The sequence below is a fragment of the Montipora foliosa genome, chromosome 1, assembly GCF_036669935.1.
Source record: "Montipora foliosa isolate CH-2021 chromosome 1, ASM3666993v2, whole genome shotgun sequence".
NCBI lineage: Eukaryota > Metazoa > Cnidaria > Anthozoa > Scleractinia > Acroporidae > Montipora > Montipora foliosa.
In genome coordinates this window covers 20,179,869-20,197,322 of record NC_090869.1, presented here as the reverse complement: position 1 = coordinate 20,197,322, position 17,454 = coordinate 20,179,869, and the positions used below count along the sequence as shown (strand labels likewise).

At 41.1% G+C, this 17,454-nt stretch overlaps 1 protein-coding gene across 4 annotated transcripts in view; it reads left to right on the top strand.

Annotated features, from left to right (window-relative positions):
* LOC137992406 (E3 ubiquitin-protein ligase TRIM71-like) overlaps positions 1 to 17,172 on the top strand; it is an 18,382-nt gene extending 1,210 nt beyond the window's left edge. The window contains exons 2-4 of one of the 4 annotated variants that reach the window (XM_068837750.1): positions 3,801 to 3,863; positions 7,866 to 7,924; positions 11,239 to 17,172. In XM_068837750.1, the coding sequence (XP_068693851.1) occupies positions 12,314 to 14,677 (2,364 nt within the window). In that variant the 5' untranslated portion in view covers positions 3,801 to 3,863; positions 7,866 to 7,924; positions 11,239 to 12,313 and the 3' untranslated portion in view covers positions 14,678 to 17,172. Of the gene's footprint in view, positions 1 to 3,800; positions 3,864 to 3,985; positions 4,897 to 7,865; positions 7,925 to 10,123; positions 10,269 to 11,238 lie in introns of those variants that run through there. The other 3 variants (XR_011121687.1, XR_011121686.1, XM_068837743.1) reach the window with 3 other exon arrangements.
* The last annotated feature ends 282 nt before the right edge of the window (positions 17,173 to 17,454 follow it).

The following is a 17,454-nucleotide window of genomic DNA, read 5'->3' as shown; positions in this document are numbered from 1 at the left end:
CGATCGGTCATACTTTCATCGAGGTCACTCATACCGATGCTGATGGGTAGGTTGGCCATTTGCTGATTGATATCTGCGGCGAAAGCCACAATTTCGTCCGCTTTTCCGATGTCCACATAGCTCTCTGTTTCGGTTTGCGTTCCGTGTGATTTTTTTTCCCGCTGTTTCGGTCTGCGTAGCAGTGTCGGCAGTGGAAAGCGTCGAAAACAAATTTTCCCGATTAGCCCACCGTTTTGTCAGTGCTGAAGAAGCCAATGCTGCCTTTTTCTGGTGCCTGGGCATACTTTTAACCCGCTTAGCCCATAGCTTAGCCCAGAAACCTCAAGAAAACGAAACGTTGTTGCAACAGACAAAGTTTTTTTCCCAATTTTATGCACTAGTCATTTGTTTCCCCCACACCCTGACCCCCGGGGATGGGTAGGGAAATTTCATTTGAATGGTTGTAAAGTGGGTGTATTTCCACTGGGGACTAAAGCAGACAAACACACGTAATTCCCCCACCCCTCTGTTCCTAAAAGATTCTGAGTCATCAAGGGAATGGTAGGGAGATTACCACAATATACAGTTCTTGCCATTTGTGTGTGCCACATGAACTACATAAGGAACGAAACAAAAAAAAAAAAAAAGAACTGGATAGAAACAAGACAGGAATAAGCGACCAATAAAGAAAAAGTTTAGACTCCTCCCGCCGCCATATTGATTTTGCACGTGTGAAAATACTCATTACCATTGCTCTTCCTTTCTTTTCAGTCCCAGTCCTCCTAGGAAAGAATTCCCCGATATTCCCCCTGTATGTTCCCAGAGGGGTAGGGCAGAGGAACGAAATTCTTGTAATTTCCCTACCCCCTAGAGGCGTAATTGTCGCGTAATCTCGCATAATTGCCCTAGTAATTTCCCCATATGTCCCCACTATCCCCGGGGGTCGGGGGGTGGGGGAAACAAATGACTAGTGCATTATTTTGTTTACAAGATTTATATTTCCCGCCATTTTGGCGGCAGTCCGACCGGAGACCCGCATTGTGCGGATTACCGCTGGAGTTTATGTTTGCAGTTGGCAATATAAGCGTCCTTAGCAACAGGTTTGTAGTTAAGAGTCTCCCCCCTTAAGCTCCCTATTTGTAGGTGATAAATAGTAAAAGGCCAAGCACGCTACCCTGGGGGACCCCGAAAGTTGTCGGCTGGGTCTCGTACAAGACCCCATTTGTGCAAACACTTTAAGTGTGCATGGTTAAGTAGGACCTAAACCATCGGACAGCAAAGCGATTCATTCTCGGTAAAGCTAACTTATCTAACATGATGATGCGATGATCTAAGGTGTCAAAGGCCTTGCTTAGGTCCAAAAATATATGGCCAGGGGGAACCGCCACTCTCTTAACAAATGTCACATAAAATGTTCCAATTTTTTATCGTCGTCCAAAGATCGGCCTCAACGATTTCCGGTGCCGCCATCTGAAATGTTGCGCAATGCAGGTTGGGTACTGATGACGTTTCGTGGTTGCTTTGATGTCCGGTTCACGGGGACTTTGAATCAAGATCTCTTTCGTTGTAGAAAGCAAACGAAAACCAGAAAAGATATAAGCATAAGTTTCCATGTTTTTCCGAAAGATGATAGACGTGCATCGATTCACGCTATCTGAAGGAAGATTCTTCCAAAACATTCCCCCTCAGCCCGCATAACAGGGCATCGACCACAAAAGCCGAACAAAGAGATCGTAAATGCCTAAATTTGGAAGCAAAGTACTGCTTTCTTCTTCTTCTTCTTCTTCTTCACCTTGATTTTCTCTTCTTTCTTCGCTTGATGAGTATTCTGGTTTCAACTTATCCCTGGAAGAAGAAGCTGTACTGAATCTCGCCAGGAAAACATTCACAATATTCAAACAAGATAAGGAGATACGCAACGTCATCAGTACCCAACTTGCATTGCGCGACATTCAAGATGGCGGCACCGGGAAGCGTTGACTCGCCGATCTTTGGAAGATGATACTAACAAAACTAGTAGAGTGGTAAAACTTCCGTTAGAAACTTGAATTCGAAGCGGTTCGATCTTTAACACGTGATCTTAAACGAATTATTATGTGATCCGAAAAATTGTTTCTTGTTGAATGCCATGGCCGCCAATGCACTTTACACGAACCACGTGACAACTTTTTAATGTCATGTGACGACTTCTTTCGCGGATCAGGTGATAAGTTTTCTGCAGCCCGCATTTCAAAATTCTAACGGCAGATTTGCCACTCTAGTGATCAAGTTGATGGTAAAAAACTTTTTTCACTAGGTAATGCATTTTTTTTTGTTACAGATATTCTTATAAGTACACATGGAACATTTTAGGGGATATTTGTTCAAACAGTGGAGGTTCCCTCTAATAATACAGTCAGTAATCATTTGCCAAATATATAATTAACAATTATTCACCAAAGTGGGGGTGAATAGTGGTGGATATTTACCGAGCCGCGGATAAGCTATTGCCTTCCTCTTTTAATACCTTTTTTACTTCAGTAGGAAATATTCATAGCATATAGCTATAATACAAGAACTGCAGCAACTCATACCATCTTCCTCGAGTAAGAACCAACTATGGAATATATTTAACATTCGTTGTCAGGGACCCAAAGTGTGGAATTCTTTTGGGAAAATATTAAGTCAACTACTTTTTTGACATGTAAAGGCAATCTAAAAGAGAATTTGTAAGTAACTGTTAATTTCCTGATTTCTTTTTCGTGCTATTTATTATAGCACTATATTTCTGTATTACTAATTTTGCCTTATGTAATTTATTTGCTGCTTCACGTGTGTAATTTAGTTACTTTGTTGCATTCGAGGAGCACGCATTCTAATCATGTCAGTTCCGCGGGATGTCCCTCTGCTATCGATTGTGATGCCACATGATTTCAGCGTTTGGACGCCATTTTGTTCTGGCACAAATAACCTCTATCCCTGTAATAGTGTTACGGCTTGCCCAAGGGAAGTCGAGTCCTTTTGCACGCGGGGTTAATACCTGGATTGGTGACCGTTCGGCAATACCCCGTGCTGAGGAGTCACGCTGTTTAGCTATCCAGCAAGAAAAGCAAAGCCGATATTGCATTATAACACATGTATTCTATAATTTTTTTTCATAAAATCATTCGTATTAAAATAACAGTCAAAATTCTTACTGTGTGATACCTTACTTACTAGAAAAGGGTACAAAACGATTCTCCCCAAAATTACGATTACTTTCAAATGCCTCGTCGATGACAAAACAGGAATCCGAACGCTTCTCACTAATCGTTAGGTAGATATTAGGTGTGTGTGTCTGTTTGTTGTTGTTTTTTCATTTCCATTTTATGTGCGTGTTTTCCAACCCAAGCTTTCAGGTGAGCTTTTTAATTTATTACGTGGGATCCCCCCTTAGGGCAGACGACGTTATAAAATGGGGACCGTTTGTTTTTCCTCGTATCCAAAAATTGTAACGTTTGATATAATTGGCTAGTTTCATTAAATAGGAAATAGAACGGCTTATTTTAGTGGTCATAGTTCATTCTACGTCATCCACATGTCATGGTCATTGTCTATTTTTGTGTTTTCTTCGTTTGTTTCCCGAAATCGGAGGGCACGAGAGAATTTCTACTGTCAATCGCCTGGTTTCGCTAAAGGTTAAATGTTGATTTCTATTTAAGCCATCAGTAACTGTCTGCAGTGAAACGGATTTGGTGCTTTCCGATTACGGTGTAGATATTCCAACCCTCGTATTAAATATGACTTCTGGAATATTTCACGGCATTTATTAATGAAGAAAATGCTTTGTTTTTCTTTTTCAGAGCACTATTGAAAGCACTACCTAAAAACTTTGAGCAACCGCGTGGAAAAGGCTCTCATGAAAGGTATATTTCGAATTGCCAAAATTCCCAAATTGTTGGAAATAGGTTTATCTAGCTACTGTCAAAATTTGATTGCATCAAGCAAAGCGCCTTTGAGTGGTAATCTTTACATTGTTATCTGCCAGGCAAAAATTAATTTTTAGGAAAACAGCGCCCCAAGGAAAGCCTTTTGCATCAGACGAACAAATTCCGCCCCAACACCTTTCCCAATAATTGACCAATCAAAGGACGCCACTTTTTTTCCGGTCACAGCTTTTGATCTCTCACAAGTGCTAGCGTGCCACCAGCTCCATTGTGAAGTATGTTTTCCGAATGGATCGGCCTTCATGCTAAACAGAAAAAGGACGCACACATCGATCTCATCAAACACAGCAGCAGCAGCAGCAGCAGAGAAAAAGTTGAAGCGGACCAATTCAAAAGCTATGAACAGTAGCACAGTGTAGGATATGCGTAAAACCCATCGCAAACAGATGGTGACGGCTAGATCAGTATGCGGGCTCGTTATGTGAATCTCTTAAATAGTATTTTGCTTCTCATGTAGTTAGAAGACTATGGGAAATGCCCCTGGTCTTCTTTATCGCTACAAGTGTGTTTCTTCTCGTTCACTGGTAGTGACGGTACTGAGAGAGCCTGATTTAGCATCTCTTGAATTCCCATGACTTTTATTCAGATGCTACGATAATTTATTCGCCGATATGCTTCGTCATTTGCAATAAAATGAGGCATCAACTGCCAGAATTGCCGAAAATTTCACAAGTATTTGTCTCCAGTTTAAAACCAGTGGCGTTCACAAAAAGAAACTCTAAACCCCGCGTCCCCAGTTTACATTATGCTCGATATATTGGCCGTTTTTATACTAGAGACGCATAATTCGTCTGGGACGAACTTGGGCAAACATTTTTTCTGCGTCTGTTAAATTCGTCTAGTATAAAGACGGCCACAAGACGCATTATGCGTCTGGACGAAGAATTTATTTTAGTGCGTCTTCGAAGACGCACTAAACTGGAAAGTTCGTCCAGACGCATTATGCGTCTAGTGCCCGTCTTTATACTAGACGAAATTAACAGACGCAGAAAAAGTGTTCGCCCAGGTTCGTCCAAGACGAATTATGCGTCTCATATAGTTCGTCCCGTCTTTACACTAGACGGATAACATGAGAGACGCATAATTCGTCTGGACGGATTATGCGTCTCTAGTATAAAAACGGCCATTGTCTGAGTTACAGAACAGAATTTGTCAGAATAACAGAATTTACAGACGTTCTGAGACCTTTTTGTCGGAGCAATCCACTGATGATGACCTTCCGGATCAAAATCATTTGAAAAGGCCGGCATTGACACTCTCTCAGCGGCTTCCACGAAATTTTATCATCGACATTACGATTGTCTTTGGTATGTCCTTTAACTTTTACCGCCAGAAAATATGTAAAGTACTGATTCCTTTACTATTCAATCAGCCTCGCAATTTTTCTTTTTGTTTTTTTTTTTAATTCAAAGTAGTGACAGCAAAATATTCTGGGAAAGGTTACTGGTGTATCCTGCATATTTTGACATCGATCGTGTCTTGTGTGCGTGCGTGCGTGCGTGCGTGCGTGTGCACGTCCATTCGCTCGTGGGTGATAAAGAGATGGTTGATCAGGAATTGCGTTAGCTTGTACTTAGTTGTACTTAGTGTACAACAAATTAGGAGAAAAACGGCATGGACTGTGGATCAGTTGCAAAAGTTTGCCCCGATTCCGGACTTAGCTCATCCTGGTAACTTGGAATGAATCTCATGGTTAATATTTCCCTCGAGCTCGAGTACTCTTTTGGACGGCATGTTGTTGTTATGGTTCACTGACGAAAATCGATTAATAAGCGGCATACACTCCGTCGTGATACATAAAATCACAAAGGACCGAAACAAGCATTTTTGTAATGACTTCATTAAGCGAGGCAAGGGCTGTAGCCATGCCACAAAACATAGACAAAGCAAGTTTGTTTGCAAAAAAACAATAGCTCTGAATATGCCCTGTTTACATTCTTTGCATTCCGTCTTATTTGTTCACGTGCAACGTTCACGTGCAGTATAAAGCATTCAGACCAGTGACTGTGCCTCTTTTACAGTCTGAAGTGATCTTAATTTGTAACCAGTTCTGTTAACTGCGATTCTTACTTCTGCTTCCACATTGCGCAAGGTCATTAGGATAAGGAAATTGAGAAATAGTTACGATAATATTTTTTTTCATTTCCCCGGATTACATAACCTACAATTTGAGCGCAGCTTACGTAATACACGAAATACCTCGATTAAATGGCATCAACAACACCACACAACAAGGGCACCCAACGAGCAAATTAAGCCAAGAGCTTTTGAGAGACATTTTTAGGCTCCTTGTAATGTTTAAAGAATGTCTAAAAAGATGTTTTTATCACCTCGAAGAATTCGATCTATTCGGATATCTTAGCTGAAAATTGAAGTGTCCGAAAATTTTAGGGAACGATATCTTCATTTGAGTTTGGACAGGCGTGCGAGGCATGCGAGCCAGGGCTGCGAGGCATGCGAGCCAAGGTGGCGAGTCAACATGCGAATCACACAGTTATTGAAACTTAACCGTTTTAAAATGGGTGCTAACAACAACAGTTTATCAGCGCTATTTGAAATGGGTCGCATGATTCGCTGGCTCGCAGACTGTCCAGCCCCTCTTCATTTCAGAAACTGCTAGCTGAGCGTTACCTTCTAAGCTTATTAAGTAGACCTAAGTAAGTAAGTAAGTAAGTATGGTTTATTCAACTACAATGGCCGGAGATCCTGGATAACAGTAGTTATATCGCATAAGCTACACATTACGTATCATACTACATAATAAAATTACTGAATGTAATTGTTACAAACTCACTAAATCTCTTCGTGTTTAGTTTAGGGGTCAACGACCGGCTACATCCTGAACGGAGACTGTAGTCATGTTGAATGGTATCCCTGTGCAGGATCTTGGTGTTGTAATCCAACCGAACCATTTGCTCATCCGAAACTGCTACAATCATGGGTGACCTTTTTAAGTGCCAAAAAGTGCACAAATACCCTTTCCGAAAACGTAAGGGACTACTTTTACCTGGCTGCGAATCTTTTAAGTGATGTTTTAGTAAAGAAATCTGTAGCTGTCTGGCAACGTAAAACCGAAATTCTTAGACTGAGTTTGACTCACACGAACACATATTTGACCGAAGATTATCGTTGGGTGCCCCTGAAACAACAACAACGTGGACCACAACGATCTTGATTCACTCATATTTACAAGGGCACAATATACGGCGCATAAAAATTCTAATCGAGTCGGGGAAGGGTAATCATACAAGAACTTAAAATGGAGGAAGCTAATATTCTAACCCCGATCGATACCAAAACGGGTTTTCAGGTTTTTGCTGGACGGAAACTCGTACGGCCTTAAAGCAAGCGTTCCGTCGAAACGATAAAGCGAGCGATTTGGTCACAAACAAGACGCAAGGCATTTGCATGAGAGTTTCCCATCTCTTGTAAGGCGCACTTGTTTAATTGGGCTTAGTTCACTTCTTATGTAATCCGCGGTTAATCTTCAGTTATTGTACAAACCTCTGCTCCCCACCCCCCAATGAACTGAATCGGAGCCACTTGCGGTCACATGATGCCATGGAAGATGCAGGTACCAAGCGATTTAAAAGCCCTCCTCTGTGAAAAAAAAAACTAAAGAGTATTGAACAAACAATCAGTTGTTTTTTTCAAAATTCCGGATCGCGTCTAGTATCATTACATGGGACTCCTGGGACTTCTATTCAACATCGTTGATCTTTGACCAACAAGTTTAAGGATAAGAATTTTAATTACATGAACAAGAACAACATAAGATAAGTGATTTACCGATTATTTTGAGCAGTTGCAACTCTTCTTCGGCATGATCATGACCGTGCATGAAAAGATCAACAAATCCTCCTAACTTTCGATGAGAGTTTCACTCACTCTTTCATATATTCTATCTCTCCAACGCACCAGGGAAATGCTGTTTCTCGTTTGGCAATGAAGTTACCGCCATTAAGCTGATTTCGTGAGAGGTATGAATATTTTGACTTGTTCGTTTTTTTTTGGTGGGGGTTACACAATAACAGCATGTTGTTGTAACCCTGTCAATTCCACACATTTTTTATTTCACTCCTCCCCTCTCCTGACTGAATATTGATGATTTGTTTATCAAGTTCGGTTTCATAACAATAAAAATTTATCCCCCCTTACCTTCATTGAAAAAAAAAACGTTCCATCCCGGTCACCTTGCCCATCAGTTCTCCACAACAGTAGCCTCGGATGATCTTGTGAAGTAAAAAGATTATGTCTTCTAAGATTCTAATTAACGTCCCATTGTAGAGGACAAGATCGCTAGACTCGAAATTCTTACAAGGATTAATTATAAACTCGATCGTTCTTCATTCCTATTAGACAATGGTATGGTTACGATTGAACCAGTGGTTGCGTTATAAAGTGAAGCTATGATCTTCGCAGTTATGAGAGCAATTTTTGCAATTGCGTAGAGAAGCGTGAAAAATTCAGGACTTAACGGGGTTTGAACCCGTGACCTCGCGATTCCGGTGCGACGCTCAACCAACTGAGCTATGAAGCCACTGACGTTGGGAGCTGAATTTTTCAGGCTTCTCTACGCAATTGCAAAAATTGCTCTCATAACTGCGAAGATCATAGCTTCACTTGATTTCATATCCGCAGTTCATATATGATTCATTTCATATACCATCATATACCATTTCATCATTGGTTGCGTTATAGCCATACAAAGAATTGTATAGTTCATTTCAGGATCGGCTACCGACAAACAACAGTGTTAACTGTCTTTCAAACTAACTTTGGGTCAACTGGGCAATTTCGCGGAGCGCACCAGACTTCGCGGAGAAGTGTGTGAGATCTCTCCTCCCCACCCCTGGCGGAAGGGGAAGACTCGCATATGAAATGGGAGGGGATGCTCGTCGTCTCGCTTAGGGGGTGTAAATTTCGGATTTTGGTCTCACTTAAGGTGTTCTGGGGAAAACGCCATCATATGTAGCCTATATGTAGGCCGGGAAGGTCTCGTTTAGGGTCTCATACAAAGAAATATAAAAATATATGGTTAACATGTTTTAAAAATGGTCTCTTTCAGGGGTCAAAAAATCCTGGGCGAAGCCCAGATTGGTCTCCTTTAGGGGTTTAATTCAAAATTTCCGACTAGCATCCCCACCCCTATATATGCTAAGCCCCTCCTGGGCTCTCGGCAAGGGAAGCCTTAGGAGAACACAAGGGATGCAGGCAAGAACAGTGATATCCGCCGGAACTCCTTGGCAAGTTGAGTTCTTCTTGGAATTCTGTTTTCAGTCTTCTAAGTTGTCAGGTCTGAGAGCAGGAGAGACAATAACTTGCAAACATAAAAAAGCAGCAAAGCAGCGATTATCAATGTTGCAGAAACTTCTTCCTTTTCAGTGCAGATAACCCTAAACCTTAAATACCTTTTCGTTTTAAAATCTATGTTCTTTTGCGTCTTTCGTTTTTATCACCCTTTGTGCGTAAGGATTTTTTTTTCGAAGGAGTTGTATTTGAATCATAGGCGAGACAAACCCGTTCTTGTCTTACAGAAGAGAAACCACCCACAAAGCCCCTAAAATAGTTCAAACTCGTCATTCTTAAATCCAATCCGAGGAACACAGCATTTGGCAGTTATCCAGGAATTGACACGAACCATCTTCAGTAGTCTCTTCGTGAACTTTCGGTTTTGATATCTTAAAGAAAGAAATTTCCGGTCTCTTCTGATTGCTTTGCGATTCAGTTTCAGCAGAGTTTCAGAAGTTATCTTCGGTGCCCGACAAGCCTTGACAGGAGATATGGTATAATCTAACAGCACAGTGAACACGTACTTGACAAGGAACTCGTAAAAAAATGAATTGCATAATAACTTGGCGAAGATAGTTTTCCAGCAATGCGTAACTGTCCATATCGATTCCAGATCATTTTAGAAACTTAGATTTTCAAACTTGAGGAGGCGGAATCCTTAGACTAAATAATTTGCCATTCTCTTTGATGAACCGTCCCAGGTATTTTTCAAAATAGTTAAAGTTTAGGACTGTCTAAGCTTCATTTATGATTCTTTGTCAACTTAAGCTTCCCAATGATAAGTTCCCCTTGAAAGATTTTGTGTACGATAAGAACAGATCCGAGATAAACATAAAGAAAAAAATGTTAGTTTTTCATGTCAATATCCGTTGCCCATTGCATGACCATTCCCTCACCTCACACCCGTTTGCTTTTCAATCTGGAGATCCCGAAAACAATAGACCAACAGGATCCAAGATCAAGAAACTCCAAGAAATCTTGAATTGGTGGTGATTTGTTTTATATATTGCAGGTTTGCGTGGTTAGTGGAAGGTAGGCATGCGAATACTTTAGGGCCAGTGAAAGTACAACAATCACTAACGGAAATTAACACGTAACATTGACCGGTGTTTTCCCTTCAATACAAAGAATCACAATACGAGTATCTCGCTTAACAATCATGGCAATTTTCACCTTGAACTAACTGACTAATTAATGTTATCATAACCTTGAACTTTTCGCTTGATGGTATGTTTCTGTCGAAGCCGGCCATGACTTTTTTTTATCTAAAGTAACTACATGCTTTCTGTGCGTCTTGATTTTACGCCTTGCATCATTTAAACGCTCAGTTGATTCAATGAGGAGCTAGTTATATACTATTATACCCTAACCCCTTTAACTTAAAAATATATGAAAATGGTAACAATGAATTTCTAACTGACAAAGCTTCTTTCGCAGACCAAAACATAATACTTTATACCCTCAGTTATTTCGGGGTAAATTGGTTAAAAACACGAAAGAAGTGAACTTTGGCCAGGTGTTATCATGATCAAGATGTGCTATCAATTTGTCAACTTGCCTACATACCAGCTATTGTTCTCATATTCAAGTTGTCAACGGAATACCGAAAATATAAGTGACGACCTTGTGGTTTTAAGGCGGGCAAACAATCGTGGGTGAGAATTTTTTACGCAAATCAAATCCTTCAAAAAAAAAAAAACACACACACACACACACACACACTGCAGCTCTAACTGGAATTTTCGTAAGATATGCCAGTTATTTGAATCAAATCCGCCTCTTGCTTGAAACAGTAACTTTACTCAAAGGACAACGATGTGGTATTCTCTCTTTATCATTAAAGAACATGATCGACGTGAGTTTTATAACGTCACGTCCGCGCTTCCGGTCCCTAGTCACCATATGCGTCATCAGTCTTGGAGCTGTTTTAAGAGCTTAAAATACACGAAAGACAAAGAAACCAGCACCAAAATGCAGTGATTATTATTTTTTTTCTCCAAAGGATCTTACTGGACAAAAGAACTGCAAAGTTATTATAGAGGCTATTTGTATTTGCGGACAAGTTGAATCATTATCAATCTGTGTGGCTTACTCGAAGTGCGTTCCACCCTCGGTGTCATGCCAACGTTGCCCAAGTTGACAGGGTTAGGTCAGATGAGCGATGAAAACACAGCGAAAACAAGCACTTGTATTTGCGAACAGTAAGGGGTCAGCCTTGCTTGATACGATCGGAGCATTTATAATGTCAGAATCGCGCCTCTTGGAACCCGGTTCGTCCCAAAGTGTCAAAGTGCTCGCATTTGCATAAGGTTCGTGCACAAAAGGAACGGACCGAAATTCGCTCCTGTAATCATCGACCCATAACAACAGGAAACCACAGAAATGTTTACAGCGGAAACGATCCAAACGCTGGCCATTGGCCAAACTCAAGTGAACGTAATGAGAGGGCAAACGTGATATCATCATTTTTGAGTATTAATTGCAAACATGTAAGGTGATTTTCGTGTGGGTGATTTGCTATGCTTGACGACTTGCACGTCAAACCTCATTAGCTCTCATATAAATACGGTCAATGAATGTCATTGCCACTCTGAATTGCGCAAAAAAAAGGGTGGACTGGCACCTCCACAAAATATCGATTGGCAAACACCTACGCAATCCAAGCTGATCGCGATTCTTGTCACGTTACGGTTTTGCGGACGTTTCGCTTGCTTGTATTCTGGTTCTCTTCAACTGGTAGAGTTCGTAAATGCGGGAATGTTATTGGTTAACGCACGGTTAAACTGCGAGTTTGATTGACGGCTAAGTGGTGTTTCGAATGAAATGCATGGCAATGCAAGTTTTTTGGGAGCCACGCCTTCTCGAAAGCGTACATGGTACGTGATTGGTGGTTTTTAAAACCGGAACAAAGGCGGCTCAAAGGACCGTGAGTAAATGACAACGAATGAACACAAAGTCCTGAAAATAGTGATCATCGATGACATGTGCTTATTGAACGAAAATCATTCCATTGCTTAGATCGCCAAGAACACAATAATCGACAATACTGGGGCTTTTTCCCAGATTATACAGGTTCGATGCGATTATTCTGTAGCGGTGAAATGGCCGAGGGCTCGGAAAAGTTGGTTGGCTTGCCTGGGCAATGGAAGATGCCTTGCCCGATTTGTCAAAACGGCTTCGACGATCCAAAAGTTCTACCGTGTTTACATACATATTGTAAAAACTGCTTAACGAAAGCGGTTGAGAACGGCCGATTAAGTTGCCCAAAGTGTCGCCTAAACGTTCCTTTGTCAGAAGCAGGAATCGATGGTTTGCCCACAAACATCTTTAGCCGTAATATTCTTGATGTGCTTGTGCCCAGTCAAGAGAGCATTCAAACAAGATCTTGGATTCGAGCTGTGATTCAACACTGCAGTAACTGCGGCGAGGGATCAATGGTTACAGCTCGTTGCGTTGATTGTAGTGAATTTCTTTGCGATAGTTGTGTGCGAGCTCATCAGAGGGTTCGACTAACCAAAGATCATCGCATCGTCACCTTCATCGAAGAGGCAGCAATGTTGAGCAAAACAACCATTACTACTTCTACTATTGGAGCTTTACCGACCACTTCTATTTCACCGGTGGCAACGATGGCCGATAAGAACTCTTCCGAGGACTTGATCCGCTGTGGTAAACACGAAACTGAATTTTTACGCTTGTACTGCGAAACGTGCTTCACTCCGGTTTGCAGGGAATGCACTTTCTCTGATCATCGAGGTCATAGCTTTCAGTACCTTCGCGAGGCCGTCCAATCTACCAAAGCGATCGTTGGAAAATTGATTGGAGACGCCAAAACGGAGATTGCTAAGCTAGAAGAGTCCGTCAATAATTCGCAGGCGATCGCCGAGCAAGTTGAGTACAGAGCGCAAACTGTCTCAAACGAGATCAGGCAAACTGTGCGCAGGCACATGGCTGCCCTCGAGGAACGAGAGAGAGAGCTTTTACGTCGTGTGGAGAAAGTGCGTCAAATCAAAGGCAAGTCATTACGCTTTCAGATTGATGAACTTAAGACTCACTTAAATAAAGTATTGGTTGTTTGTGAGGCGTCAGAGAGATCGGTAGAACATAGTTCAGATCCAGAATTACTGGCAACTAAAACACATTTGTCTGACACTCTAAATGAAATGAGACTAAAACGCGGTTTGCTTCAAGCACACGAAGATGACGCCATTTTATTTACACCTCCTGATCAAGCCTTACAAAATGCTATTAGCTCTTTGGGGATCGTTACAAGTAGTGCCTTTTCTCCTTATTCATGTGCGACTGGGGAAGGGCTGCGGCGCGGTATTCGCGGTAAGATGGCAATGTTTATAGTGCAAGCTAAAGATCACCAAGGCGAGAGTCGCTGCATTGGAGGGGATCCCTTGCGGGTTCAGATTCAAGGTCCCGATGGGTTTTTCTACCGTGCTGAAATCAGCGATCGTCAAAATGGAACTTACGCGGTTTCATACCGTCCACAAGTTATTGGCGAGCACGTAATTTCAGTGACTATTCGCGGCCGCCACATCACCGATTCTCCATTCAAGGTTGCAGTCATCAAAGGTCGCAATTACACTGGCGTAGGGCCAGTGGTTCGATTTTACGGCTCAGAAGGTGAGAGTGATGGTGAACTATGTCGCCCGTGGGGTGTTTGCTGCGACAAAGACGGCAATATAATTGTTGCTGATCGCAGCAACAACCGTATTCAAGTCTTCGATTGCTACGGGAAATTTCGTCTCAAGTTCGGATCTGCAGGCTCTAGGAATGGACAATTCGATCGACCGGCAGGGGTGACTTGTGACTGCGAGGGGCGCGTTATTGTTGCAGATAAAGACAATCATCGGATCCAAGTATTCAATGGCGATGGAACATTTATTCTGAAATTCGGCGAGAAAGGATGCAAGAACGGCCAGTTTAGCTACCCCTGGGATGTGGCCTGTAGCAATGAGGGGAACATCTTAGTTTCGGACACCCGGAATCACCGAGTCCAACTCTTCAATCGCGATGGCAAGTTCCTTGGCAAGTTTGGCTTCGAAGGAATCCACTGGAAAGAGTTTGACTCTCCCCGCGGCGTTGCATTCAATCATGAAGGCCACATGATCGTCACCGACTTCAACAATCATCGTCTTCTTGTGATCAGGGCCGATTTTCAGCACGCATGGTTTTTAGGAGTGGAAGGGAGCAAGAATTCCGAGTTCCTACGCCCACAAGGAGTCGCAGTTGATCAAGAGGGAAACATCATTGTAGCAGATTCAAAGAATCACCGAATCCAGATCTTTCAGCCTAATGGGAACTTTCTTTGCAAGTTTGGAACGCATGGTAGCTCGCCTGGCCAGCTCGATCGTCCTTCAGGTATCTGCGTTAGCAATGACGGGTTAATAGTAGTTGTAGACTTTGGAAACAATCGCATACAAGTGTTCTAAATCGAACGGTAAAACGCAGGAAGACGTGTAGCTGTATTTGCATTTTCGTTAGAGGCAGAATACGTGATATGAGACCCTTTAGCTGCTAGCAATTTCATGCTCTGATGTTCGAAAACCCTAGCAATATTATAAGAGAGATTCATTCATAAATTCTGTAAAACACATGTTACGTGAACAAAATTTGCATGCTAAGGAAAATTACCTCCTATTTTTGCGCTTTCATTGCCAGAACAAGTTGTTTGCGATTTGTTCTATTGTTCAGCTTGATGGTTTCAAAGTATTTTGGCTGAAGCCGATCTTTCAGAACAACCCTGTTTCGGTGAGAGCTATTGTGTTGGCAGCTTGTACGCCTTCCTGTGGAAGTCTAATAGGTAGCAATACAGATAAAAGGCCAGTTGTGTTTAATTTCAATTCATAAGGCTAAAGTATTCCTAAAACAATTTGCAAATTTTGAGCGTGCTTTCTGAATAGACTTGTGTAATACGTTAAAGAAAATGTTGCAGAACATATCGTGCAGTTTTCCTTGCAGCTTCACAGGGTCATCTTCCAAGATCTTTGGACGTTGCCTGTTTTTCATCCTTTTGATGCCGGCCCTCGCAAATAATTGACTGGCTTTGTCGGAAAACGAAACTCACTTAAATGAGTGTCATTTTTCCCCTCTGGGCTTCACCGAACCGCTGAAAGGAAAATCTAACAGATAATTTAATTTGGACATACATTCAAGCAATCGGACGCAGATCGTGTGAAAAAAAAAAGGTGTGAATATATCAGAGTCGCATTTCATTCTTATTTCTCTGCTGTTAAGGCTCGAAGAGTGTTTGGAATCTATTTCGAATTCGGTTTTTTGTGGTTACCTTTTGCCCTCTTGGTTTGAATTGGTCTTCTGTAAAACAGAAATTCAAGAATATTAAAATTTATGATGTCACGTTTGCTCGGAAAGCCACACCAACCATGTCTATTCCATGGGTTACATCCAACAAAGATGAAAAACAGCCGTTTTTGCGGCTAATAATACCTCTGAGATGTCGAAAGATTGTCATTGTTGTTCCGTGCTTGTTTAGAAAAGGATTTGGCGTAATTCGGAGAAGTTTCCCAAGGGAGGTATTTTCTGTTCTTTCAGAGAAAAATGACATGATTATTAAAGGTGTTGCCTGAAGCAACGTAGTTTACCGGGAAACATATTTCAACCAGAGAATTAATTTGGTTGACGAATTAAACGCGCAAAGCTACAATACAGAATTTTATGTGAAGTTTCAGCCTGCTGGGAATAAACTGCAACCCGTAATTTGCAGTAAAACGCCACGTTTAGAATAGTCTACTTGCTGTGAAACAGAACATAATAGAATTTGCAAACGACGTGTCGTGTTTTCCCAGTCCAATTGAATCCACCAGATGGCTCTGTTTTTACCGAAGAAAGAAATATTCTAATCGCACATCGGTGCAAGAAATCGCCAAAAAAAGTCCCTTATATTCTCGACTATTTCACCAAGTATAGGAGGTGTCAGTGAGATGTAAGAATCGGGCTTCAAGGAACGGATTGTTTTGGCTAATTTCTAGTTTACAATGTTTTGTTCAAGAATGCAAAGAGGATAAACTTCTTTCTTAGTGTTCCAAGGTATTGAAGAATTTCAGCTGTCAACAGACAACAGCTAAACTGTTTCTCGGACGCGCATTTAGCGAAACAATCAATTCCAATTTAATCCAAGTGTTTGAAGAAATTTACGATGAGACCAATATTTAGCAATATAATTTAATATCGTGTGCAGATGGCCGAAAAATCTAAATTATAATTTATGTTCAATGAATTTTCAGACTGATAGGCTACCAAATTAGTGGTTTAAATAATAATTATTGTTCTTGTTTCACGAAGTGAATGAAGGAAATACACATGCTTGAATATTTCCCTTCCCTTTCGAAATTAAAGGTGATTCTTTTGACGAAAAACTACGCTTGATTCTTTTGATTCACAGCAGATCTTGTCTCCCATCCATAAGATTCAAAACTCTTTGCATCACACTTTTAGTAGAAGCAGCAACTCTTAAACAATGTCGAAAAGTTACACTTCGGTCATTTTCTTGTGAATTCAGGTTGATTATAATTTAATATAATTCTAGCAAAGCACACACAAAGTTTTCTTGCAATTCATGACATTCAACTTCAGAACAGCCATAATTTCTTTCTTCTGTCATATTTGCTCAGAATTTGTCAACTTTCAATGTAGAGTTTTCCGTGAACCCTCTGTTGATTAAATATTTCTTAGAACGTTCTTGGAGTACATTCTGTGTCAACAATAACTCAGTTTCTTCAACACTTTTCAAACCTTGATCAAGGATATTGCAGTTGGATTGCAAGACTTCATTTGTGTGCATTACAGTGCATCGTTGCACAAAGCTTAAAATAAAGGCTGGTATGATAATAATAATTTAAAGCATGATAAACGCAATTGTTAAAAACTAATTTATTGAAGAATAAATTGAACGAATTTGAATTTGAAACACTCTCTGTTTTGTTGAATTGATGGTTCTGGGGTTTGGCTCATTTATCCCTCTACTAGCTGCACATCGATTCTTAGGTCAAAACCCTTCAGCAAGTCTGTCTCGCATTGCCACAAGGTGACCTAATGTTGTCCAATTAGAATTTAAATAAGGGGTTAAAGACGTTCGTTAAAGTGACTTAGTAGCTCCACTTTCTGTGCTTTAAAGATCAGCGCTTTCATGTACATTGGAACTCTAGAGTACAATGGGTTAAGTCCCACAAATCTCCATACTTCAGTGATC